The sequence below is a fragment of the Pelodiscus sinensis genome, chromosome 15, assembly GCF_052426305.1.
Source record: "Pelodiscus sinensis isolate ZL-2025 chromosome 15, ASM5242630v1, whole genome shotgun sequence".
Taxonomy (NCBI): Eukaryota; Metazoa; Chordata; order Testudines; family Trionychidae; genus Pelodiscus; species Pelodiscus sinensis.
This window is the reverse complement of record NC_143066.1, coordinates 38,052,679-38,079,904: the sequence shown is the minus strand read 5'-3', so window position 1 is coordinate 38,079,904 and position 27,226 is coordinate 38,052,679. Positions and strand designations below refer to the sequence as shown.

The following is a 27,226-nucleotide window of genomic DNA, read 5'->3' as shown; positions in this document are numbered from 1 at the left end:
GATCAATGGTCCTGTGCCGTGATTTTTATCTGAAGCATCTGATTTGGTGCTGGGGTAGCGGGATGATTGGTCAGGCCCTGTACGGCTGCTCTTATGTTCTTAAGAGGCTTCTTTGCTGGGCAGCCTCAGCGAGAGCCCCGTGTGCTAGGTGCAGTACAGACCCAGAAGACAATCCTGCCCAGCATCCCCTGCAAGCTGGATGCTTGGGCGACCGCTCAGGAGAAAGTCAGATGCTGCCCAGCTGATAGCAGAGCTCCCACAGCTGGGTTTTGTTTCTCCTGGGGGTGCGCATCCGCACATCCCTCGGTGCATGCGATAAAATTTATTTGGCACATGGATGGGAACAATCCACACCTGAACAGAAAAGAGTAGAGGGAACATTGGCCCTGCCCCCGGCCCCAACAAACACCGCTTGCTTGGGCACCAGGTGTGTGACCCACATGGGGTTGGGGGGGTGTCGGTGGGTGGGAGTCCCCCGCCTGAGTCCCCTTACACAGCCCTGCAGAGGGGAGCTAAGAGGCAGAACCAGGGGAAATGGTGGGCTTGTTGGTGGACCAGGGCAGGGGCTAGACATGGGTGGGCACCTACAAAGCAAGGTGCAGAGACCTCCCCTCCCCAACAAGAGGGCGCAGGTGAGCAAAGTTCCCTCCACGTGTTTGGGGGGGGGGCGGCCCCCGCATTGCCAGCAGGGCTCCTGCTTGCAGGCAGCCTGGCCTGCGGGGCGCCCTCCCCCCTGCGCGCTCGGAGCGGGGAAAGGAGCTGCGCGCTGCCTGCGCTTGGGGTGGGCGCAGAGACTCACAGTAGAGCAGCGCAATGCAGCGCAGGAGCACGATCCTGCTGAGCCAGAAGGTGCCCGGGCGCAGCGGGAGGCGGGCGGGGGGCGCCTGCTCCCCCTCCTCGTGGCTGGGCGCTGGGGGGGGCTTGGAGGCTCCCCCCACCCCCCTCCTCTTCCTCAGCGTCTCCCCCGGCGCAGCCATGGCTGGAGCATGCGCCAGCCGCCGCCTGGGTCCGCCTCCTCGGCCCGCGCAATGGGAGCCGCGCCCGGGGCCCCGCCTCTGCCCAGAGCGCACGGGGCGCGCTGCGCTGGAGAGGGGGTTGCGCCCCCGGCGGAGGCGGGACAGGGCTCAGGAAGGCGGAGAGGGAGGTCCAGCTGCTCGCTGTGCCCGCGCAGTGTTGCACCAGCCGCCTGGCTCCAGGGGCTGCCGTCGCCAAGCGGCCCCAGCGTGGGCGCCTATCCACTGGCGGCTCGCTTGGGGAGGATCAGAGGGGTCCCCTCCCGCGTTAGGCTGTCACTCTGCAAACCGCGAGCGGTTCTTCGGCCCCTTCCCGGCACACCCAGCTGAGTCGGATCGTGAGCTTTCCTGGGCAAAAGCCACCTCCTGAGATGAGCTGGAGGGGAGGAAAAACGGGAGGGAAGTGGCAGTGTTTTGCGACAGTCTTTCTTGGGCTAGTAATAGAAATGTAGCCGTGTTAGTCTGGGGTAGCTGAAGCAAAATGCAGGACTATGTAGCACTTGAAAGACTAACAAGATGGTTTATTAGATGATGAGGGTCTGGCCCACGAAAGCTCATCATCTAATAAACCATCTTGTTAGTCTTTCAAGTGCTACATAGTCCTGCATTTTGTTTCTTGGGCCAGTTAAATAGCCAGGGCTGTTCTTGGGGCGGCAGCAGTAGACCAGAAATCCACGTGGAAATCAGAAAGGAGGGTTTAAAAAAAAGAAGAAAGATCCAAATCAAAGCCAAATGGAGCTAAATAGCCTCCCCCTTTCTAACTTGGGTGCTGTGCGGAATCAGTGCTACTCTGTGGCTACGGCTACACTGGCATGATTTTCTGAAACTGCTTTTAACGGAAAAGTTTTCCGTTAAAAGCATTTTCGGAAAAGCACGTCTAGATTGGCAGGATGCTTTTCCGCAAAAGCACTTTTTGCAGAAAAGATCCGTGGCCAATCTAGACGCTGTTTTCTGCAAAAAGGCCCCGATCGCCATTTTCGCCATCAGGGCTTTTTTTGCGGAAAACAATCCTCTGCTGTCTACACTGGCCCTTTTGCGCAAAAGTCTTTTGGAAAAAGACTTTTGCCTGAACGGGAGCAGCACAGTATTTCTGCAAGAACACTGACGATCTTACATGAGATCGTCAGTGTTCTTGCGGAAATTCAAGCGGCCAGTGTAGACAGCTGGCAAGTTTTTCCGCAAAATCAGATGATTTTGTGGAAAAATTTGCCAGTCTAGACACAGCCTGTCTGTACAGCTGCCACGCAAGAATTGGCTGAGCTGTGGCAAAACCCAGCAAGAAGCTAATTAAAGAGCTGGCAGAGATACAAGTTCAAGCACCTGTAAGAGATGGAAGTTTCTTTCACACCTGCATAAACCCCTCATATCGATGGGTATTCACTTTAGAGCCAGGGGCATCTGTATCCGTGGATGTGGATTCGGATAGCTGTGGCTCGTGGATGTGGATTCAGATTTTGTATCCAGGCCGAGCTCTAACGATTCATGGTGTTAAAGTCAAGCACATAGTTAAATGTCTGCTGCTCAGAGGGGTCGCTGGATTAGTTGGTGACTTTAAAAGCAATGAGTAGTCCTGTGGCACCTTAGAGGCAAACCAACATATATAGAATCATGAACTTTCATGCGTAAAGCCCACTTCATCAGATGAATTGTAGTGGAATTAACAGAAACCAAGATATAGATACAGCTATAACAGCACAAGAAGTACTTGTCAATTGTAGGACCTGTGTTAATGAGGCTAATTAAGTGAACTGCTGTATTTTCACATCAAAAGCTATGTTGGGACACATCCAGTCCACTTAATTAGCCTCGTTAACACAGTATCAGGGCCATGAGCTCTAAGTATGCTAGATGGGGGAAGGCATTGCCTTCCCAAATCGCCAGCCTGGCCCCGCCCACACTCCACCCCCAGAACACCTGGCTGATCTATATGCTGAAGCTACTTATGAAAAATGCTATTTTAAAGGAAATTATCAAAGAATTGCATCTTATACCTCATTAAAGCAGAGATGAGCTAGGACTGAAGGATCAGGCCCTTACACAAACAAAACGTACATTGTAGTCAATGAGTGAGGACTTGCAGGATTGGGCCCTATATTTTTTTAAAGAAATGCAGTACATGGTTTATTGATTGCACTACCTAATTACAAAGGATTGATCCCTTAGGTTCTGCGGGAGATAATGTATGCACATTAAAAATGTGCTAGGACTGAAGGATCAGGCCCTTACACAAACAAAACGTACATTGTAGTCAATGAGTGAGGACTTGCAGGATTGGGACCTATATTTTTTTAAAGAAATGCAGTACATGGTTTATTGATTGCACTACCTAATTACAAAGGATTGATCCCTTAGGTTCTGCAGGAGATAATGTATGCACATTAAAAATGTTTGTTGGTCTGCTCCTTAATTTATCTTCAAATGTAATTATTTACCCTTCACCAGTATGGCAGGTCCAATTAAATATAGAAGACAACACCTGTAACAGCATTAAAAGAACACCTCTGTTCTCTTTAGGAAAGGCTCTGACATTACCAAATGGATTCACGCAATTAAGTTTACACACCATGCCAATTGAAATCATGAAGTCCTGGAATTGTTTACCAGGTATGTGTGTGTTCCTCTTCGCAGGATGAGGGCCTAAATCTGTACTCATGTCTATTGCCAACAGAAATATTTCAGCCCACCACATCAATTCTAATAACCCCCAAAACAAGGTACATATGCAAGTAAACCCACTGAGAAATGCAGTTATCTAAGAAAACCAAAGCAGCTCTTCGAGACTTTGGCGATATAGATAGATAGATTAGATTGAAACTTTTGTAGCTTTTCCATTTTACAAAATGAACATGATTTCGGCTTAGTATTTTGTGTCTCAGGAAAACACTTGTCTCCATTTCAAGCTTATATTTCATAGTATTTAAGAAAAGTCTTTCAACAAAACAGCCTGAGGCTAAACAACCATAATTTGTATGTTTAGAATCCCATTTAAGTAAATATTGTGGCATTAAATTAGCTGAGGTCTTCTTGCTATCAGGTGTAACATTATTCAGTGCTTTTCAGACTGCAAATCAGTTTCTTATCAATGCCTCTTTTGTTTTTGCTGTTTCCCATCACTGTTGCTTGCATTGTTCCCATTAGAAAAAAAACAAGGAGCATAATAGTGCATTGTATAGGCAAGGAAAAATAACCTATTTGTTAAAGGTGGCTGATATATTATGATTGCTCTCTCTCCCTTTGGATTAGCCGCAAGGTTTTTGCTAGATAAATGTAAGTAGATGTAGGCTAGTGATTTCCGTTGTGAGGTCTTTATGAAACTTTTACAGCAAATTCCACATTAAATATAAATGTCTGTAAAGCAAAGTGGCTAATTGAGGAAATTACTGGGAAAAAGCAGGGGATTTAGTTGCGCACTTCAAGAAAGGGGCGGCGTGGGCCTGAAAAGGTTTGTGTCTAGCAGAGTATTGAATCCATCCTTTTTTTGCATAAGTTCACTCCAAAATCTAGTAGGGAAGTGGATCTAGACAGAAAGCAAAGGTGATGGAAAAAACCAAAACCAATCTTAGAGGGTCTCTTGTGTCAATATCACCTTTCAGCCTCATGAGCTGCATAGTTTCACACACATTCAGCAACATAACAGTGTCGTGGCTCTAATCATAGAATCATAGCTTCTTTCACACTGATGGGCATGAATACAAAGTTTAAGGCAAGACTACACAATACATAGGCTCCGCTTAAGTCAGTTCTGTTGATCTTAATAAAATGCAATATTTACCTGATTTCCACCCATATGAGAGGACTTTTAATGAGAAATGACAGTCCAGGAATTTAACTACTAAAACACATATCTCCAGAAGACCATTCTATTGACGCCTTTTTTGTTTTGGCTCCCACCCACAGGTCGCATGTTGAGTAGCCCTGGTCTAGACCATCCCTGAGAGATGTCTATCTACCTAATGGTCAGATCCACCTCCCATCACAGCCAATAGAAAGCCGGGGAGACTAAATTAAATTTAAGAATGGAGAGATGGAAATGTCCGATTCAATTCTCCCTCCCTTGTCTGAGTTTATGATGGCATGTGGGCGCCCTCCCATTTTTTGACCATGTCAATTTGGACTATGCTCTACGTGCGATGAGCTGCACAGTGATTTAGGTATTTCCCGGTGGAATCATCTTTTCAATGTTGTCTTTTGTTGGTTTTCTTTTTTGTTTCCCGTGATGGTTTTTGTACAAAAAGAGAAGAAGAAAGACAGTGGGTGACTGGTCACATTGAGTCCTAATGTCTCAAAAGGAAAGCGGTTAATAAATGTAAGACACGTAGGCAGACGTTGAGATTGTTTGTGCTGGTCCTTATTCAAAGAAATACAAGTCGTCGTCCCCCAGCTCTGTCCAGGCCCCCTCCCCCTCATTTTGCTGTGTTCTAAACAGCTGCAAAAGGCAACAGAGAAAAAAGGCTTCACTGTCACAGCACCAGGCAGCTGTCCTCGACCCTGCTGTTTGTGGCACCCTGGATTACTCTGTGTTCATTCTGGTCTAATCTTTGGCCTTCATACTACCTGAGATGGAGTTAAAGTAACAAAAGAGAGCCTGAATTTGGGCAGGCATTGATTTAAATAGACACTCAATGATACATTTGGAAATCCCTGCCCAGTACTCAAGTGTGTTTGAAGCAAACAGGAGATGGGGCTCCGTCGGCCAACAGGGGGTGCTGTGTCCGGCTGTTTGACGAGTTTGCATGGCAGGAAGCCCTCTTCCAGGAAGAGTGTGAGCCTGCCCCGTGGTAGCCAATTAGGGTGTTGTCACTGACTTCAGGGGGAGCAGAGTTCGGTCCTGAAAGGCTCTTCCCCGAGGACTATCTCTTTGTACAGCCTTTCGCACACGGGGCTCCTGGCCTATCACAAGGGGTCCCATGTGCTGCAGTGAAGCCGATATTAAATCATTAAAACTATGGACCCAAATCAGACCTCAAAAACGGGAACACACGCTAACCGTAGGGGAACCTTTTAACCTGCCTGGTCGCTCCGTCGTGGACTTAACAAGCAGCCATTCTTCTACAAAGGAATTTCACCAGTCCATGACAGAGGAGAGGGTGGAACTGGTATTCATCTGCAAATCTGACACTGTTTCCCTGGGCTTGAATAAAGACATTAACTGGAAGTTGTATTACAAAACCAAGCTCCCCTGCCTCTAACAGCTGCATTTTTACATCAAAAGCTAAGACTTGGACACTTCCAGCCCACTTAATTAGCCTCGTTAGCACCGGTCCTACAACTGACAGGTACAATTTTTTCCCCTCTGTTATAAATACCTTGGTTCTGTTATTTCCACTCCAGCTCATCTGATAAAGTGGGTTTTGCCCACGAAAGCTCACGATTTTATAAATCTTTTTGTTAGTCTCTAAAATGCTAAAGGACTAGACTAACACGGCAACCCCTCTGAGATTGTCAGGTTAGACATTGTTAGCAAAGATGTGCCCCAGTTTAAACACAAGTTACCAGAGTTGATGCAGGACTTACTAGGTGATATCCTTTGGCCCATGTTAAATAGACTATCAGACTTCATTGTAATGGTCCCGTCTCTTAAGATCTGCATATGTTTGTGTTCACAAATGCACATTTTTTTCTTATCTATGTTGCAAATATCTGAGATTTAAAAAAAGTGATTTTTTTAAAAATATCTCATTTCCTTTTCATGATTTCTGCTCTTGCTTTGTGGGGGTTTTGTTGGGGGGGGGGGGTATGTTTGTTTTGTTTTTGTCCCAGGCTTCACAAAGAAAATTGTCAGTTTCACTTTTATGATCTCTTTCTCTTCTGGAGGCTAATTTCATGCCCTCCTACATGGTTGGTCAGCACGCAGCGCCAGGAACTGTTTATATATTTTTTCAAAAACTTGTTATATTGTTTAAAAAAATCACGCCAACATTTCTAGTGGTACAAACCTGACTTGGACAAAAGCAGTATTTGGGGCCAAATGTAATATGCCGATATCTCGTTAGAGTTCAAGCCAGCCTTCCTCGTTGGCCTCATTGAAATCAGACATTTATAAAAACAAACACCCTTTCCCATGTTACTAAATCTCATGTGTGGCTCACTTTCTGTTAAGCAACAGCAAGATTAGCAAATGGGAGTCAAATACAGTGTCTGCCTAGCACAGGTGCAGAGTGTTACATGCAAGGTCAGAAAGCATTGACGAGACAAGGAGTGAAAGGGACTTATCCCTGCTTTGAGTTTGCCCGGCAGCTGCCAACTTATTCCTGCTGAAGCAAGAGGAAGGCCTAAAGGGACAGCATGTAGCTAAGCACCTCATTAAAACAATGATGAGTGTAATTAAACCTGTGCAGCCACTTAGGCCTGGCTGCGGTTTTGCCCAGCTCTGTTCAGCCTAAAAGAACAGCTGTGAAGGGTGTTTCAGATTTACTTCTACTCATTGGGAATGTTCTCCAAGGTATTTAAGTGCTTACCTCCCTTTGATTTCAGTAGGAGCTAGGCACCTTGAGATTTTTAAGACGCTTGATTCCTTGATTTCAGTCTTAGGGTTTTCACCATTGGCTTGAATCAGGCCTGTGCAGCTTAAATTGACTTGCCCCTGCACTGGTGTAAGCGCACAATAACCTTTCACGCCTGTTCTCCAGGTGATTACAAAGCATTCTGGGAGCCAGGCTGCTACCATGCCTGGAACAACAGAAATGCCTAGAATTACAGGTTGACTCTCTCCAGTCCGGCACCCTGGGGACCTGATCATTTCTGCATTAGAGAACTGGCCGGCCCACAGGAGGTCAATGTTATCTAGCAACATCACCAACACTTCCACTGCTTACTGGTCTCTTTAGAAGACATTTAGGGGTAAATTAAGAGTTAAATAACAGCACAGAACACAGAGCCAGGATAGATTGCTGGAAACAAACTTCATGGGACTGTGGGAAACTTGGCCATCTCCATGATAAGTGGGGCATCCAGCTAACTCAATTCACGCCGGACCACAGATGTTGCCGGACCAGAGAGTGCCGGACCAGAGAGTGCTGGACTACAGAGGTTCAACCTGTAAAATGAAACCAGAAGGGCGTTTATTAAAATTAAGGGCCAGCATCAGCCACCCTACTGCCCTAGGTGCAGATCCTTACCCCTTGAACAGCCCTGTTGCCTTCAGCAGGATTACTGGAGGAGTAACATGCTACGCAGGTGAGTACGTGTGGCAGAATCCAACCCCAAACGGGGGACTTTCAAGTCATAAAACTGCACAAATGAAGCTGCGTGAGACGCCATAACGCCGATGACATGAAAACGGGATGGGACAATTTTACGTGATTAGTGCGTTGGTAAGCCCTGGATATAACTAAGGCCGTGGGTCTGCGCCCAAGCTCACAGTGGCACCTACATACAGCTGCGCCACTGGAAGAGCGCTTGTGGGAGAGGCGTGGACGTACTAAAACCAGCTCCATGAGGGGTGGGAGCCAGGGCCGTTCCGGGGGGGGATGTCAATTGGGGTAACCCCCTCACCACAGGTTCCACCCCTCACTCCCGCTTCACCCCAAACCTAAGTCCCACTCCTACCCCGTCTCCTTAGCCCTCCCCGACCAACATGGCCCAGGGGATTATGGGGCCTGGTGTGAGGGCAGCAGGGGTTGTCTCCTCACGGGCACACTCACCCCACGGGCGGTGGGAGCCAGAGCAGCCTGGCAGCCTGTCCTGTCCTGTTGCCCTCTTAGCTGGCTGCGCCTCACTTCTCCACAGGTGGTGGCAACCGGAGCGCCCGAGGGCAGGGCAGTCGGCGTCCCGTCACCATGGAAACGCTGCGTGCAGGCAGGTGGGAGAGGGTGGCGGGTGAGCCGTGATGAGGGGGGAAGATGGGGAAGCAATCCGTACTTCCACCACACCAGGCCCCTGTAATCCCCTGGTCCCTCCTGGATGGTTGGGGCAGCTACCACAGGGACCCCAAAAGAGCAAGATCTGAGACAGCCACTCAATTTGCTCTGTGGTTGGAAGCTCCAGAGGTCCCAGCGTTGGTATTGTCACCCTCCTGAAATAACCTTGTGATCCCCTTTTGGGTCAAGACCCCCCCGTGAAATCTGTAGCGAGTAAAAGCACCCAAAAGGCCAGATTTCATGGGAGGACACCCAACCTCATGGTCCATGATGGGTTTTGCATGGCTGTGAGTTTGGAAGGGCCCTCCTTATAGAAGACTGACCTACCGGCGTTGTGATGCTTCCCCTCAGTAGCAGCCAGTGGGCGAATTTATCCACCTCCCTCCCTCCCAATGTGGATGTCAGATGTGACTTTAGGTGATATCGAAGTCGTTTTCCCCCTCCCCCCCCCCACCATGTACACACACACATACTCCTGGGCTGAAGGCAGAGCTGTTACTTTGGGGCCAGAGCCAAGGACGAGACACATGCCCGGACATGCACCTCTGATACTCCAAAAAATTACTCAGCTGGCCAGCTCCTTGCCACGAAGCAGAGCACCAACTGACAAGTGCACAACTTGCTACGTTTGCAGCTGACACCAGAGTCGGTCTGAGAGCAACCATGGGTTCCAGCAAGCCAGAGTCCGTTAGCAGAGCAGCTGCAAGGAAATATTACAAGAGGAATTTCCTCTCACGTCCTCTATAAAACACCTGGTTCACTTAGATGGCCTGTCCTTAGACTTCCAATATATGCGCAAGGATTTGGAAGTGACATTTCAGCTTAGAAACCTCTTGGGTAAAATGACGGATGAGATTCGAGAAAGGTTGAATTCCCTTTGCATGCAAATGTTTGGAGAGGGGAGTGGATTTCATGCTCCGTTTTTGTTTCTTTTCCTCCAGTGAAAAGAAAAAATCTTTCATGGGTTTAGCACTAGTGCAGGGAATAATTTTGTGAAATCCTATGGCTTAGGTCATACAGGTGATCAAGCTAGATCAGGGGTCAGCTACCTTTTCAAGCCAAAGAGCCACATTACATCAAAGTTCAGAACCAGTGGCCAACAAAGAGCCGGATAAGAACGCCCATTTGCAGGACTGAAAATAATACAACTTGGTATTATTGATAATTGTCAGAATGATGACTAACAGCCGAAATGAAACATTGTACTCACAGATTTTATTTAGGGGGCCTTTTGCTACTGCCTCTTTCCACACGTGTTTTTCAAGTTTACATCATAACTAGTCGAATCCGGCTTCATGCACACCTTCAGGCGGTCTTCTGTCAATCTTACGGCAGGGGGCCGGAGATGGGGAGGGGCAGGAGTCTGGACTGGAATGTATGAGGGGCTCAGGGCAAGGGGTTTGAGCCTTGCCCACCAGGGGGAGCAGGGGGGCAGCCAACCCCATCTTGCCCAGGGTGGCACCTGGCACCTACTGAAGGTAGGGCAGATAAGGCAGCCACTGAAGGACAGGCAGTAGGCATCAGCCTCCCAAGCCAGGGGTGAGAGTTCAAATTCAGTCCGCCCCAGAAGCCTCAGGGCAGGAACTAGCACTTGAACCAAGGATGGCGTGGCTCATGCAGGTGTGTGGGTGACATTTTTTTCTCCAAGCACGCAGCTTAGAGGGAACCCTACTGCAGACTGCTAGTGGCCCGCAGCCACCTCCCAGATGATGCGTGGCTCAAGCTCAGCGCCCCCTACCCCACGCAGCAGGAAGCCAATCCGAGAGGCTGCAGCACCAGCTCTGGTTTCCCGCTTGGAGGGCAGGGTGAAGAACTGGCACCCGTGCAGAAGGTAGGGTCTCCAGTTCCACCTGCCCCCAGATTAGGTGCTCAACCACCATGATTTTGCCCAGGCAGTCACCACCATCTTGCCAGGGCAAGAGCTGGCACCTGCTGAAGGTAGGGAGGATAAACCAGTGGCTGAATGCAGCCAGGTGGAGTGGAGCCTCCAGCAAAATACCAGCTCTGGCCTCAGCTTCTTAAGCCTGTGGCTGGCAGTTCAAGTCCAGCCTGCCACAGGAGCAAACCAACAGCCTCTCTGCTTGGCAAGCTGGGAGGGCTGCCCGAGCTGGCACCTGCTCAAGTTAAGCAGCATAAGGCAGAGGCTGGTGGGTTCCCTGGAGGCCTGATGGATAAAGGCATCAGTCTCCCAAGCTGGAAGCTCAAATCCCACCCACTCCAGCAGCGTGTGGGCAGCTGCCACCATCCTGCCCAGGGCAAGAGCTGGCACCCAGAGAACACAGGCAGTATAAAGCAGGCACTCGCATCAGGGAGGTGAGGTGGGTCCTCCAGTGGGTAAGGTAGCAGCCTCCCACACCTGGGGCTGGGGGCCTGAGTGCCCCCTGCCTGAGGAGCAGGTCAGTAGCCACCACCACCTTGCTGGAGCTGGCACCTGCTTGAATGTAGGTTCCTCCAGTGGCCCAATGGATCAGGACCTGCAGAGTCTGGTTGCCAATGTCTTGGGTTGTTCTGGGGGCAACATAGATTATTCTGGATTTCCATGATGGATTATTGTGACGACACGTCGGCCCTGCACTCCCCATCTCTAGCCAGATGTAACGGTCAGTCAGCCAGTAGAGTAGGAGGTTTATTGGTTCTCTGGGACACAGGCGATGGTAGCCGGATACACTGAGAGCGGACGGCCTTATCCCTCCTGGGGGGGAGGGATTCAAAGATCCCTGAACCTCCCCTGTCCTGGCTTTACTCTGCTTTACTCATCTTCCTCCCCCAGACTGCCCCTTCTCCCAGCCACCGGCTACTCACTCCCCCCCGGCAGCCATACCCCTTCCTTTCTTCAAACTCCTTGCCCAGGCCAGGTGAGAAGCTGCCGGGCCATTGTCGACGTCAGTGGTTTCCCAACTTTTTGGCATCACGCCTCCTTTTGGATTTTTGAAAAACCCTCACCCCCCCCTCCCCGCCCCCCCATAGCAGCAAAACTTGTTGAGAAAAAAAAGGAAAAGGGAACTGAATAGGGCACTAAAACTTGATGGGAGGGAGGCTGGGTCACCTCATGCCTCCCCCTGGAATTTCTTCATGCCCCCTCCAGGCGGCACGCCCCCCAGTTGGGCTCAAGAGACCCCCAACCCCTGCTGGGCCCGGCCCAGACACAGAGTAGCATAGGATCACAAAAGCAGACAGCACCCCCACTACGTCACAATTATGCTCGTTGATGCCCCAGTATCAATAATAAATGAAAAGTGGCTGCTCCGCTCCCCACTGTGGACGGCCGACAGCAATCACAGTGCAAATTGTGAACTGTGCTCCACTTTTGCAGGTGGGAGCCAAGCAAAAAGGAGAGATTGGGAGGCAGCTGCTGGTTCACCATAGGCTCTGTCTGGGGTAAGGTGAACTGCACAATCCATGTAACAGCTTTGCTTCAGCCACCTGTACCATGGGTTTGAGGTTATTTACCTTGCTCCGGGATGCTGTGAGACTGAAGTCATGAATGGGACTCAAGTGTCTTGAGAGCCTGACATGACAGGCATTATAGAAATGTGCATGATTAGTAGGAAAAGCCCACGGAGTTTCAGGCTGAGTACAGGATAGCAGGAAAGCCTCTGGAAATCAAAGGAAATCTTTCCATTCACTTCAATGGCTTTTGGATCAGGCCCTTATTGAGGACTTGTGCAAAATTCCCAGACTGCAGTTCTAACCCCGTGACACGGATTGTTTCTGTAATACAGGGCTACATCTCTTCCAGTTGATTTTTTGTTAACGTTTAATGGTTTGTATTTGTTTACAGCCCACAGGATAATTTTGTGCAAACTGAGAACTGTAGCCGTCTCGGAAAATGACACAAATAAGCAAAGGGGCCCATTTTAGAAAGGAAAAAAAAAACCCTGGATGGATCCGCGTACACTAACATTTGGAGTGATAATCATTGTGAGATTTGGATGTTGATGGATGCCTAAGTAATTCCCTGCAGCGTGTGTGCGTGTGTACAGACACATGCATGGTTCCAATTACAGTTACTGCAGTTTATACTTTTAATTTCAAAATGTCTGTACATCACAGTTAATAAACAAGAACACTAACAAAACATGTCACTGGCTGGGTTTTTTTTTTTTTAAAAAACCTTTTCATATTGGAAACATTCACACATTTTGTAATTTCCCTTGTAAATCTCAATTGTTCTGTATTCCACTTTATGGAAGAAAGCAGCAGCTATAAATGTAATTTTTCATTTGATCTCTTTGTGATTTATAATTGCCAACCATAATTAGAATCAAATGCTTCAGTTTTATTCTGCCAGGGGAGGGGAGAAGGGGCTTAGTTGGAAAGACAGGGGGAAATGGCCCCCCTCCCCAAACAAACCCCAAACGCATTTTAACCAAAATGAGAAACCATGTGGATCAAATCAGAGGGTTGTTTGTTTGTTTTTAATGTGAACTCTTGATGGAACAGTTGATCTAACGTGATACAAGAATAACAGCCAACACTGCCGTCCCTTAAAATAAATCCACCGCAATTTGTCTTTAGGATTGTTACAGAGAATTCTTTTGAAAGGAGGGAACGAATCCAAGACTCCGGCGAGCTGACCACCGAGTGAAACTGACCTGATGAGAATGCAACACTGGGAAAGCCACGGGTTCCTGGCTTTCTCGCGTTTACAGGTGTCTTTCTGGACTCGCCCATCCCCGGTCATTAATTTCATCTCTTTCCAAGCAGGACCAAGCCCTTGGAGAGACGCCAAGGTGTGCGTGTGGGGTTGTGAGGCGGGGGATGGGAAGAGAGGCAGATTGTTGTCGGATAGTTCCAGTGTGATGGGATTGTGTGTCAATTTCTTTTGTCGTGTCTTCCAGAATGAGGCGAAAGTCTATTCGCGTTCCTAATTGTCACTGCAAGAATAACAGCAAAGCGTGACAATCTGGTACTTTGAGGTTGGATTGTGGCAGTCCAAGCAGCGATCATTTCAAACACAGAAACGGGGAGGAATTTTGGGCAGAGGTGTATGTATCTAGCGAAGAAGCAGGAATTTAGCCCCACGGGATACAACCCAGGAAACAGCAAGTGGGTGTCCTAGCTCTACAGGTAACTTTAAACACGTCCCAGCCATGTATTATGCCGGAAGTCTGGGTCATGGCATGCCCCAGATTTGTCTAGGATGAAATGGTGTATGTTAGCCGTGTAATTTACAATGTGCGCGCAGCGCGGTAGGTTTGTGGGCGCGCACATTGACACACAGCGATCTCCCATCATTATAAAATCGCACCTGCTCGAAAATCCTTAAGCATAACAACTCTGTGAACTTCCCCTTTTCCTTAAAAAGGAGCCAGACATTAATAGTGGGCCAGTGAGATCTCCCAGTGCTATTCTTTGAATCCTACTGGCAGTTGAATGCCCTGAAAAATCATTCTTACCTTCGGGTGATGGACAAGCTTATAATGCAGCGTGGCCTTCTCCTGGTTTTTATTTGTCTCTCTGGGGCCTCTCTGCGCTCCAGATTCGCTTCCCACACCACCCGGAATAAAGGGTGCAACGATTTAAGGCACAGGGAAAACCCGTGTGCACGCAAAAGATCAAAAATGGGACGGGGCTATAGATCCCCCCTGTATTTCAAAAGCCACTTCTGATTCAGGACACGCGTGAAATGCACATATTCATTGGCAGTGAATTGGTGTTTTCAACCCCTAAATTGTGGCCTTCACTCGAGGAAGCGGACCAAAACACCAGAAGGTGTAAACATCCAGGCAGCCTTTTCCCGTATGGCCAAATCCTCCCTGGTATCTAACCAAACCTGGCAGCTGGGTTCTATCGGAGCGGAATGAAGTTCGCGAAGTTTTCGAACCCACTCCGAGTTTTGAATCCCCAAGCGTCTGGAAATCCAGAGCTGCCTTTCATTTGAAGCGCTCACGCCCGAGGAAACTGTTTCAATAGCGAAGCGCCTCTGCCCTGCTCCGTGGGTTACAGCAGAGGCACTCATCTTACTTTCAAAGGTGTATACGGCCGCGTTTCTGTTTGCGCGTCTATTGGTGACTGAGTAGCCGCATTTTCCCAGTGCGGGCATAATAGCTAGGGAGGCGTACGTATTTGAAGAAGGCAATGGGTCCGCGAAGCGCTTAAACGTACAACTTTAGCCACAAAAGGATGTTTGTGCCTAGAAAGGAGCCTTCAAACTGAGGCAATTTATTGGAGAAAATTAATTAGCCGTCTATAAACAGAGCCAGGGCTTGCAGCCGGCGGTGGCTTTTCTAAATCCAGCGCCGGGACTTGGGTTAATATTTGCTGTCGTGTTTAAACAAACCCTCCGCCTGGTTTTGCTTTCGCACAGATGCGAAATCCACCGGCTCCGGATTAGCCGCTTGAGGTAGAACCGTCTTCCCTTAAAAGCCTTGCGAAGGTGATTTTTTGTGGTGTATGGGATGGAGGTGAGATTTGCTGGAGACGCTGGCATGCACTTTACAGCCAAACCTTGCCCCCCCCAAAAAGGAAAGGGGGTAATTAACCCTCCTCCCCGCCCCAGAAACCTCACTCCCCTCCTCCCCCCGCTTCTCTTTGTAAACAGGAGTCACCCCCTGTGTAAACACACCCCACCTCGCCGCACCTTGAAACGATCAATGCATTCGTTTGGCTGGATTTCGTCCCTGAAACCAACAGCTGGACGGATCGATAGGTTTTCACTGGGGAAGTTTTCACTCCCAGGCGCCCAGGTCCGCTTTCCAAAGAAGATCGGGCCCTGCTCCTAAGGCCTCTGCCCCGGCCACTTTCTGCGGCCCCGTGTCGCGCTCCGTGCCCAGCAAGCTGGCCTCTTCGCTGAGCGCCTGGGAGTGCTACACGCCGAACGCAAGGTATGATTAACCCTTCGCGCGCCTGCCAGCTGGGCCCAGGGTTCCAGCGTGGAACCTTGGACACACACGGAACGTTCCAAAGTGTCCCTCAGACGTTCTAAGGGACGCCAACATTCCACCCCTCCCCCCGTCGCTGCACTTTTCTGCGGGGGCCTCTGCGGATGTGACCATCCTATAGCCCAATGGCGGGGGCGGGGGGCTTTTTGGAGTGGGGGTGGAGGGCAAATAGATGGGATCCGTTTGATTTAGAAAGGGTCTAAATTCACAAGGAAACGTGTCCTCGCGCTGAAATCTGTAAAATCCACCCCTCGCACACGCATACGATCCCCCCCGCCCCCGCCCCAAGGAACCCAGATCAGTGTCTAAAACGCCATGGCACCAAGTGACTTACCACCAGAAGGGGGAAACCTTCTTTTGCCCTCTCTTTTTCAGACAATAAAGGGGATGGTGTCCTGGTTGCTGAGCCTGGAGTCTAGCTCTCTGCGTTCAGGGACCCCATGCGCCGGACCCCTCCAGGGATGAAATCCCTTCCGGCCACGGGGGAGCACCCTGGGACCCTGCTTTGGGAAGGCCGGAGGTGCTGCGCCAGCCTGCGACATCTCCCGCCTTTGCCACTGCCACTAGGGCTCACTGCCTGCCAAGAAGTGAAATGAACCAAACCAGAGGCTTCCTATCTCTGCCTTCCCCCATCAGCACATTCCTCAAAGCACTTCCCCTTTCGGGACTCCTGCACCCGAAAACCCAAAGGAGCCCTCCACGCCCCACCCGTGTGACAAGGCCCTTCCTTCCTTGTTCCCAGAATCATGGCACGCTAGCACCAGAAGGAAGCTCCAGCGGTCAAGTCCAGTCCCCTGCCCTCCCGGCAGGACCCAGCACCTTCCAGACCCTCCCTTTTAAAAGCCAGCAGGGCACACGCCAGCTCGGAGCACTCACATGGGGAGAAGGAAAACCATCCTAAGGGGGGGGGGGGGGGAAAGAAGAGGAGAAGACGCTGTCTCTTTAAGAGCGGAGAGGGGCGTGGCGATGCAAATGAGAACGCCTCCTCCGTCCAATCGGGGCGGGAGGCGGGGCCGCTCGCCCGCCGCTTAAAGAAACTTCTTGCCCGCAGCTCGGCAGTGGAGCGGAGCGCGGCGGGCCGGGCAGCGCGGCGCATCTGGGGCGCATCTGGGCAGCGCGGCCGCGTCCCGGGGAGGCTGCGCCGGGACCCTGCGGCTGCCTTGGGGCCACAGCGGAGGGGAAAGGGGGGTCCCAGCCTGCAGCGCCCCCTCCCCCCCATGCTCGCCATGACCGAGGAGCGCGACAAAGCGCTGGAGCCGCCCTGCAGCCCGGCGGGCACCGCCAGCTCCATGTCCCACGTGGACTCGGACTCCGACGCGCCCTTGTCCCCCGCCGGCTCGGAGGGGCTGGGCTGCGCCCCGCCGGCCCCCGCCCCGCGCCCGCCCGCCGGCGCCAAGGGGGAGGCGGCCGAGGTGGACGAGCGCTTCCCCGCCTGCATCCGGGACGCCGTGTCGCAGGTGCTGAAGGGCTACGACTGGAGCCTGGTGCCCATGCCCGTGCGCGGCAGCGGGGCGCTCAAGGCCAAGCCGCACGTCAAGCGGCCCATGAACGCCTTCATGGTGTGGGCGCAGGCCGCCCGCAGGAAGCTGGCCGACCAGTACCCGCATCTGCACAACGCCGAGCTCAGCAAGACCCTGGGCAAGCTCTGGCGGTGAGTGGGGCGGGGAGCGGGCACCCCGGCGGGGCGGCGGGAGGGAGCGGGCCGTGCCCACCTGGGGCCTCGATGGGCAGGCGTAGGCGTGCACCAGGCACGGTGCGCACACAGCCTGGCGTGGCTCACACGCACACGTGTGCCAGGCACAGAGGCACCGCACACCGTGTGTCGGCTCACATGTAACATGCCGGCATGGCTTGCGCACACACGTGTCTACGGCATATAGGCACTGGCAACCATTTACACACTAACACAAGGTACCTATCCATGGCTGATGCATGCGCTCACCCCTACCCACTCCCACCAGACACATAGGCTCTGTACACTGTTTACACACACATACAACATATCTGCACATGGCCTAGCATAGCTTGCACATATGCGCACACACCAGTCACATAGGAACCGCACATATGCGCACACACCAGTCACATAGAAACCGCACATGATTTACACACACAACATATCTACATAAGCCTCAGGTTTGCACACGCTTTAAGCGCATAGACACTGCACACAGTTTACCCACACAACATATCTGCATACAGTCCAGGCATGGCTTGCACACACACACCATGCCCTGTAGAGAGCATGCATCGTGCATATACGCACCACACACAACATGCATCCCAGGCATAGCTGGCACCTACTCATCATGAACTACACACAGACACACATGCACCAGACACACAGTAGGCATCACACTGCATATGCATATGTGTGGCAATCTACATGCATAATACACATATGCAGCACAGGCCCCATGTCCAGACACACACACAGTGTACACACCCTCCACAACGCTTTGTATAGGGGCGGTTTTCCGTAGCACCACATTGCAAGGAGTGGTGGAGATCAGACAGGAGATGCTCCCGTTTTAGAATCTAGCAAACGAAAGTGGGATCATTTTACTGTAGAAAAGGTCCAGAGGTCCCAGTAGTTCCTCTCTACTCAGGGCACAGCTTTCCCCCATGGCTGCTTACTGGGAAGGCCAAACTAGTTTTGAAAAGTCATAGAGAAGGGCTCCTACCCCTGCCTTTCAACCACTGAAGAAAGCCGGAGAATGGAGCTGGCTGCTCCTGCCATGCTCAGAGGGTCTGGTTTACAAGTTCTGCACTTTAGAGTAAGAGTTTATAATCCCCGTTTTGTGTAGCAGGGGAGAATTGTCCTTATTAACACACCCACAAGAGAGGGACAGTCCAAGAACGCAGGGGAACAAAGTTACCTATAGCTACCCCTGCTCCTGGACAATTGGCTATCTAACTTTCTTCAGTTACAGCAGGGGGAAATATCCGTGCAAAAAGCACCAGCCTTTCTGATATTTGTAGGGTTGTAGACAAGTCTACAAAGTTAGATTCTGGTGGAATTTTTCAGGCTGGACCTATCTGAGGGACACAGAGCTCTCAAGCCACGGAGCCTCGAAAAAAAAGCAACCGGTTGCTGTTCTGCGTTAAGTTTCTCCCCCTGACCAAAACATTTTTGTGAAACTTCAAGGCAGGGAAAAAGGAACTGCCTGTGATCGGGGTGAACACGTAGCAAAGAACAAATGATAACGGTCACTCAGGTTACGGGCCCTCGGACCAAATACTAATAGAAGGCCTAATCCCTCAAGGCATCAGTGAGGTTTTTTTTTTTTGTTTTTTTTTGCTTGAATGCGTGAGCCCGATCCTACTCTGCTGAAAGGAACGGTGGAATTCCCAGCAGTCACTGGACTGCCGTGAATTCTTCCACGAGGCAGCCATATGAAGGGCCGGGTTCATTCATTAGCAAGTCCTGTTATAGAGAGACGCCGAGTCTACAGGCTGGAAGTTTGAGAGCGTTACTGCAACGTAACCATTACAGACATGCCCTTTCAGTAGGAACAGTCTGCCCCAGCTGTGGCCATTCCTGCCGATTAAGGGTGCAGGATTCTTCTTGGCGCTCAGCAGCATAATTAAATACTTGGGAAACTTCTGTCTGTTTTGCTCCTTTTCCGCCAACTTTTTATGATGGGTGGATTCTCTGTATTTCTACTACAAGGAAACAGTGAGGGGGTTTTTTTAGCTGTAACTTTAGTGGCTTTTCTTTGTAATATTTGTTGTGCACATTTGCGTATTTAACGAGCTTTAAAATGAACTATGTAATGCAATTTATACCTTTTATATCTTTTTTTTAATGGACTGCTCTTTTCATGAGTTTTTTTTTTTTGTTCTTTCAACACAAATTTATTTATATACTCAACATTTATGTTTAAATTTGTCTAGTACTAATAGTTTCCTGGAAAGCATCTAGTTTAAAATTTGTTTATGCTGCTTTTGGCAAGTTGGACTACAGCTCTTTTTCCTTTGTGCCCATCAGATTGTTAAAAAATTAATTATTTAAGATGACACACAAAGTGAAACATTCCATGTATTTGTTCTGATGAGCAGGATTTCTACATTAAAAAAAGCTATGGTTTAGATATCAGTGGAAAGTTTTCAAAAAAGAGCCCAGAAGAAAAAAAAAAATCTTTAAATGAAATATTTGATTTGCTTTTAAATTGATTGGTTCTTCGCAAGTCTGTGGCTTGTGATCAGAACTGGAGATGATCAAAAGTGATTGTCATATGACTTACATATGAAATATAGCAGTAATATTTAGGAGCAGGATACTTGCATTTAAAATAAAAACCAACGACTATATTTTGCCCAGTGACTGATATCCAGAGTGGATGCTTTAACAGCTATTTAGCTGATATTTGCAATACATGCAACGAGTAAAGCAAAGGGTTCTTGTTACAGTTGAAAATATATGTTGTGATTTAAAGTACTGGTTTGCTGAATCAGTGCCTGTATGTTAGAGAGAGAAATGTCTGAAAACACGATGGACATTTGCATTTTGCTTTTTAAGAAACGTATACATTACTGTTTTTTTTCCTTTCTTAAAATATAAAACAGTTTGCTAAGTGAAAACGAGAAACGTCCCTTTGTGGAAGAGGCCGAGAGGCTCAGAGTTCAGCACAAGAAGGATCATCCGGATTATAAATACCAGCCACGGAGGAGGAAAAGTGTAAAAGCTGGCCAGAGTGATTCTGATTCAGGAGCGGAGCTCAGCCATCATGCAGGGAGCCAGATCTACAAAGCAGATACCGGGCTAGGAGGTGTGGGGGATTCTCACCATCACAGTGATCACACAGGTAGGAAGTCTGGATTTGTACTGTGGTGTCTTGAAACTTGCAAAGATTTATGATCTTGGCAGATGAACAGTCAGTGTTTGTCTAATAAACAAAAGGGAAAATTCCTGCTTTCACGTCTAGCCTGCGACTGCTTCCACGCACACTTAACTACCCCAAACAAAATATAGGACTATGTAGCACTTTAGAGACTAACAAGATGGTTTATTAGATGATGAGCTTTTGTGGGCCAGACCACTGGGTCTGGCCCACGAAAGCTCATCATCTAATAAACCATCTTGTTAGTCTCTAAAGTGCTACATAGTCCTATATTTTGTTTCAGCTACGCCAGACTAACACGGCTATATTTCTATCACTTAACTACCCCAAGTAGCCCTTAAAATCCTACACGTGTTTGAAGGAATGGGGCCCTCGAGTGAAATCCTCTTATGTAGTTCTGTTGGAGATAACAGAAAGTCCCACATACCTTAGTGATGCCTGTGATATAAGAACACCCATTGATGGGGCTAAATCTTATTACTTAGAAAGTAAACGTGCATTTTCAAACGGTCTCTAATGTATCAAGATGGAGGGGGCAGGAGAGAGCGTTAATTGCGATATGATCAGGGATCGTTATGAATGGGTAATGTTGAAGATGCCTGAAGAACAAGCCCGAGAGATCAAGACGATTGATCTCGTCCCAACTCTTCTGGATTCTGAATTGGCAAACTTTTTCTGTTGACAGATTCCAAAAGTATTGCTAATGTCCTGTAATTTCAGACATGTTTGTTCTCTGAATTATGAACCCTGTCTGCAAGGTTTTCCTCCCCCACTCCCTTTGCTTTAAGTTTGCACTAGTACGGAGGTTTATATACAGAATAACTTGTTTTCATTTGTTGCCCTTTAAATGAAAATCCGAGTCATTTCCATTGCAGTGACCCTCACTTGCACTTTCTGGCCAAGGAATTGGTTTTAGATGTCTTTGCCACTTCAAAGATTTCATGGAGCCCCACAAAAACATTTAGCTTGGGATCAGTGGCTACTGAGTCCTGGTTCACTGGCTCAGTAGCTATGATGACTTCATCTACCCAGCATCCGAGTGTTTTCTTGATTCAGTGTTTTATTGAAAGATCCTGTGTTTGAGCATATGAATAGCTAAACGATGCTACACTGCCTGTTCTCCACCCTCCCAAATGTCCATCCTGTCCTTGAATTTTCAAAATCTGCTTTTGTCCTTAGGGCAAACTCACGGACCACCCACCCCTCCTACCACCCCTAAAACGGACCTCCATCATGGGAGCAAACAGGAGCTGAAACACGAGGGGCGCCGCCTAGTGGAGAGTGGCCGTCAGAACATAGACTTCAGCAACGTGGACATCTCCGAACTCAGCAGCGAGGTCATTAACATGGAGACCTTTGACGTGCGGGAGCTCGACCAGTATTTGCCACTGAACGGCCACTCCGCCATGCCGGCTGACCATGGGCAGAACGCTTCCACGGGCCCGTACGGCCCTTCTTATTCCCATTCAGCCAACGGCAGCAGTGGAGCAGCCCAAGTTTGGACTCACAAAAGCCCATCCTCGGTGTCCCCGACTTTAAACGAAACTGGCCAGCAGAGACCCCATATCAAAACGGAGCAGCTCAGCCCCAGTCATTACAGCGATCAGTCCCATGGGTCTCCATCTCACTCCGACTATGGTTCCTACAGTGCACAGGCGTGTGCCACTACGGCATCCACCCCAACAGCTGCGGCTTCTTTCTCCAGCTCGCAGTGCGACTACACAGACCTCCAGAGTTCGAATTACTACAACCCTTACTCCGGCTACCCCTCCAGCATTTACCAGTATCCGTATTTCCATTCCTCCCGGCGCCCCTACGCCACACCCATCCTGAACGGCTTATCCATCCCTCCTGCTCACAGCCCCACGGCTAACTGGGACCAGCCCGTCTACACAACCCTGACGAGGCCTTAGAGGCTGGAAGGAATCTTCCCAAAACTATATGCACTAATGAAGGAATGAAGAAAAACAAAGTGGAGTGCCGTGGCAAATTCTTAAGTGCCTGCTGAGCCACTGGGAACTCTATTCATTGGGACTGGGTGTCTGTTGCTTCGAAATCGCCAAACTTTAAAAGACAGAGTTCTATTTTTCTTTAATGAAAACAAACAAAAAAACTAACGGATGGGAAATTCCTTTTTGAGTAAATGAAGGACAAAACTGCGTGACTCCTCTGTGAGGACTGAAGCGAACTTCTTAGTTTTGAACGTCTGAGTGCAAAACCAGAAAGATGTACGAGACTTTAAGGGTCTATTGCAATGTGAGATACGGACCAGCCTTGGAGGCAAGAACTCACTAGGACCAATTAATATATACAAAGCATTTCCGCTATTCCATATAACGATCTTATGGGAACATAGCCGAGTCGGCTAGGACCAACCAGTTAAATGTCTGAGGTGTGTGTTTTAGTCAAGAGTTCTTTCTAAGCAAGGTTTGGCTGTAGTTAACATTCATTTTTTGTTTTTTGGAAGCTTAAAAGTGTTTGGGTTTTTTTTTTTATTATTGGAAATCTGTTTAATATGTATTTATGTTCTGTATTATTTTGTCTTTTTTAATTAATGAAGTAATTTTTGTGCAAAAAGTAGAATTTTTAAAAAATTTAAAGATGGGTCAGAGGGGGATATAAAATTAGTGGAGATGATACAATAAAATGGTAATATGAGTATTTTTTTTTTTTTTTTAACCACTGCAGAACATGTTTGAGAGAGGGGCTGAAATACTGTCACACATAGCCAGTCATGAACGTAAAATTGACACACATATCTAAAACCATAAAAGGAAGGGAGGGACGCAAAAGTTATTAATTAAATTCGATGGCTAAATTATGGGAAAAGGAGCAGGGCAGTTTGGATTCTCTTTGCCAGCTGCTTTTAAGATATTAAATTGGATTGAAGGCGTCACTGAATTTCTGAACACTTTCGGAACCAAGACGAGTTTACAGAAAGGTGTAATTTAATGAGGTATTACGGACTGAGTTCCACTTTAAGTTTGGCTTCTAGGGACCAGATGTTATCCATCAAGCTGTGAAACTAAAACCTTCTCCACTAAATTTTTTTAGGTACTTAGTTTTAGACTAATATTTCATTGATATATTTCTACTTCTTCCATTGTATGCTGAGCATATAATAACCATCTATTTTATGGTAACTTGTGCCTTTTAAAAACTTTGTAAATCTTTAAACACATTTCAGAGATTATCTTCTTTTTACCTTTTCTATGTTTCCTACTCTTTTTCTAAAAGTATTTTTTGCATATTTCCTTTTGGGTTTGTGGGACGGGGGAAGTTACAGAAAACTCATTTTTATGCAATCTATTTTTCTGTATAAAGTTTGGAAGATTTTCAGCTGTTACTTATCTGTTCTGTTCACTAGCTTCTGACTAAGCAATGCTAACTTTTGTACAGATCAATTTGATAAAATTAAACAAATGGCTTTTTATCAACCATGTGTTTTTTGTTTTCATTATATTAAAAAAAATCTCTGCACTTAAAAGAAACTTGGAAAACAAAACTAGAAAAAGAAACGTTTTACTTGCGATTCACGTGAAATAAGAGACCAGGGATTTTGTTGTTGTTGTTGCTTTCACGAATATCTCCCATCTCCTACTGCTGTTTCACCAGCATTTAGAAAGGATGGGACTGAGTCAGGGTTACACAAAGATTTCCATTCTCATACAAACTCATCTCAAGGAGTTCCGTGGAAATACTCACAGGAGTAAAGATTTTCAGGATTGAATGCCCCGGTTTTAAATCAAGTTTATTTCATTCTCTACAGTGTATTGGAATTTTAAAAAGCAACAGATTCTGTTGTCTGGCGGGCGAGCTCTTAATTATAATGGCAACAAAATTATATGTTGCTTGCAGTGGTTTTTTATTTAAAAAAATACAGTCATCAACATAGTTACATTTTGTGACTTGGTTTCAGGCCAGCGCTGGAAAATCTTTTAACCCGGGAATATAAATGTGATGACAATTAATGAACGTAGAGAATATTAATAAAGTCTGTGAAGAACAAAATCCCAAAGTGAATTTGCTGGTTGCAGGATGTGCCAAGAGCGATCTTGCCAAAGCGTCTGTAACAGGACACCATTTTCTCTGTGCTCATTTACAAAACTGCTGGCAAAATTACTTTATTACACTGGAAGCCAAAGTTCCTCGGCAGCTTTCGGAAGAGAAATTCCCCCTCTCTCCCCTCCTGATTACAACACGAGCTTCGAGCAGTAGCCTAGCTCGTTAGCCCTGAGCAAAACGGAGATTGTTCAACTCCACAGAAAAGCGATGCAGTCCCTTCCTAGAGTTTCCTTTACCAAAAAAAAAAAAGTAGTATCACATGTAATAGCACAGCCTCATATGTGCTATCTCAAACATCTCTCCGTGTCACCAATGGGAAAACCCCCACCTTTAAATAACGAAGTCTAAAAAATGCCTGTGTCTGGCCAGAGCCTTCTCTTCTGTAAATCACAGCACCGCTGAAGTTAATAAATTTGATCTGGTGGCCGATCTGTCCCACAACACGTAATTTACAATGGGAGCTTGGAATGCCACTGGAACTCACCATGCGACTGAAAACGTGGTGGTGGCTCAGAATGGGAGCAGTAAGAACATTTGGTCCTAAGGACCCAATCCTGAAAAATGCTGAGCATCCTAAAATCTCAGACTTTTAGGACAGCTAATGAGCTTCTGCTCTGTGCAAGACTGGGCCCAGTCAAACTCGCAGGGCATGTTTTTGGGCGGTAGAGGTAAAAGTGATGACGAACCTACCCCGGTCCTACACAACTTAACTCCTATGTGTCCTCTATTATGCTTCTCATCAGTAGACCGCACAGCACTTTACAAATATCAGAGGGGTAGCTGTGTTAGTCTGAATCTGCATAAACAAGGAGAAGTCCTGTGGCACCTTATAGACCAACAGATTTATTGGAGCATCTGACGAAGTGGGTCTTTGCCCACGAAAGTTTATGCTCCAATAAATCTGTTCGGGTACGTCTATACTAGCTCCCCAGTTCGATCTAGGGAGGCTAATGAGGGCGACCGAAATTGCAAATGAAGCGCGAGATTTAAATATCCTGCGCTTCATTAGCATGTTCCCGGGGATTCCGAATTAAAGCCCTAACTCGAATTAGCTGTTATTCCTCCTGCAATGAGGTTTACCAGCTAAGTCGATTTAGGGCTTTAATTCAGAATCCTGTTTCACTGCCGCGTGTAGACGCGGGCAGTTACTTTGGGCTAGTCAAGTTCTAAAAATGGTGACCGGTCAGGAACATGCTAATGAAGCACGGGATATTTAAATCCCGTGCTTCATTTGCAATTTCGGTCGCCCTCATTAGCCTCCCTAGATCGAACTAGGGGGCTAGTGTAGATGTACCCTATGTCTATAAGGTGCCACTGGACTTCTCGGTGTTTAAGCACTTTAGAAAGGAGGTGGATATCATTACCCCGTGTTACAAACTGGGGACACTGTGGCACAGAAAGGGTGAAGTGATTTGCCCAAGGTCGTCCAGTTGGCCAGTGGCAGGCTCGGAATAGAAACTAAGCCTCCTGAGTCCCAGTTGAGTGCTCCCACTGTCAATGCTACCTAATATAGGACTAGATGCTCTCATTTAAACTTCTCTGTCTCCACTTTCTCCCTTCCTGTGGGTATATCTTACTACCTGAACCACAGGGGTGACTTTCTGGCATTGAAATACATCTCTGCAAACTCTGCAGTTCAGCTTGAATCAAATCCCCGTGACCGTCAGAAATTCTGCCTGTCCAAAAAGGGATAGAGAATGTCTTATTGCCTGTGTATAAACCCATGGAGTGCCCATATCTTGAGTACTGCGTGCAGAGGTGGTCGCCTCATCTCAAAAAAGATACCTTGGCATTGGAAAAAGTTCAGAAAAGGGCCACAGAAATGATTAGAGGTTTGGAACAGCGGCCATAGGAGGAGACAGTAATACAATTTGTACTTTTCAACTTTGAAAAGAGACTAAGAGGGGGATATGATAGAGGCCTATAAAATCATGACTGGTGTGAAGAAAGTAAATAAGGAAAAGCTATTTACTTGCTCCCATAACACAAGAATTAGGGGTCACCAAATGAAATTAGTAGGTAGTAGATTTAAAAGAAAGGGTACGGCTAGACTATAAGTTTTTGTCAGAAAAAGGTACGCAAAATGCACAGTGCATTTTGCGTATCTTTTTCTGATGCTTTTGTCGGAAGAAGCTTTTCTGATATTTGGCCCACCTAGACTGGGCCAAATGTCAGAAAAAAACCCTCTTTCGGAAGCCCCATTCTTCCTCGTAGAATGAGGAATACAGGGGCTTCCAAAAGAGTGTGTTTGCTCTTCCGCAAAAAAAAAGGGGAAGAACAAATGCGTTCCAGTATCCCAAAACCCTCCCGCAGTCTAGCCATACACAAACAAAAGGGATGTTTTTCTTCACACAGTGCATGGTCAACCTGTGGAACTCCTTGCCAGAGGATATTCGAAGACCAGGACTTTAACAGGATTAAAAAAAAAAAACCTAGGTAAATTAATGGAAGTTAGGATGGGTAGGAATGGTGTCCCTAGCCTCTGTCAGAAGCTGGGAATGGGTGATGGGATACATCACTTGATTCCCTGTTTGTTCCCTCGGGGGCACCTGATATTGGCC

At 47.9% G+C, this 27,226-nt stretch overlaps 2 protein-coding genes and 1 long non-coding RNA gene across 6 annotated transcripts in view; 1 reads left to right on the top strand and 2 right to left on the bottom strand.

The window, feature by feature from the left end:
* LMF1 (lipase maturation factor 1) overlaps window positions 1-1,029 on the bottom strand; it is a 441,609-nt gene extending 440,580 nt beyond the window's left edge. The window contains exon 1 of one of the 3 annotated variants that reach the window (XM_075899803.2): window positions 800-1,029. In XM_075899803.2, the coding sequence (XP_075755918.2) occupies window positions 800-977 (178 nt within the window). In that variant the 5' untranslated portion in view covers window positions 978-1,029. The remainder of the gene's footprint in view (window positions 1-799) is intronic. The other 2 variants (XM_075899802.2, XM_014569758.4) reach the window with 2 other exon arrangements.
* Window positions 1,030-12,598: 11,569 nt separating this feature from the next.
* Window positions 12,599-16,651, bottom strand: LOC149523562 (uncharacterized). 2 transcript variants are annotated; one of them, XR_016346905.1, is made up of 3 exons: window positions 16,091-16,651; window positions 14,272-15,322; window positions 12,599-13,749 (listed from the first exon to the last, which is right to left on the bottom strand). It is a non-coding gene; the product is annotated as an uncharacterized LOC149523562 (long non-coding RNA). The 2 variants fall into 2 exon arrangements; XR_016346904.1 differs by lacking the exon at window positions 16,091-16,651 and adding an exon at window positions 15,456-16,024.
* A 156-nt stretch (window positions 16,652-16,807) lies between these two features.
* SOX8 (SRY-box transcription factor 8) lies at window positions 16,808-24,037 on the top strand. The gene is made up of 3 exons (XM_075899801.2): window positions 16,808-17,407; window positions 20,326-20,564; window positions 21,780-24,037. The coding sequence occupies exons 1-3, from the start codon at window positions 16,974-16,976 to the stop codon at window positions 22,511-22,513; spliced, it is 1,407 nt and encodes a 468-aa protein (XP_075755916.1). The 5' UTR covers window positions 16,808-16,973; the 3' UTR covers window positions 22,514-24,037.
* The last annotated feature ends 3,189 nt before the right edge of the window (window positions 24,038-27,226 follow it).

Excerpts from the sequence above, each read along its gene's own strand:
- SOX8 (XM_075899801.2), top strand. The coding sequence starts at position 16,974 with ATGCTCGCCATGACCGAGGAGCGCGACAAAGCGCTGGAGCCGCCCTGC. Across the intron at positions 17,408-20,325 it reads ACCCTGGGCAAGCTCTGGCG|TTTGCTAAGTGAAAACGAGA; the intron begins GTGAGTGGGGCG and ends AATATAAAACAG. Across the intron at positions 20,565-21,779 it reads CCATCACAGTGATCACACAG|GGCAAACTCACGGACCACCC; the intron begins GTAGGAAGTCTG and ends TTTTGTCCTTAG.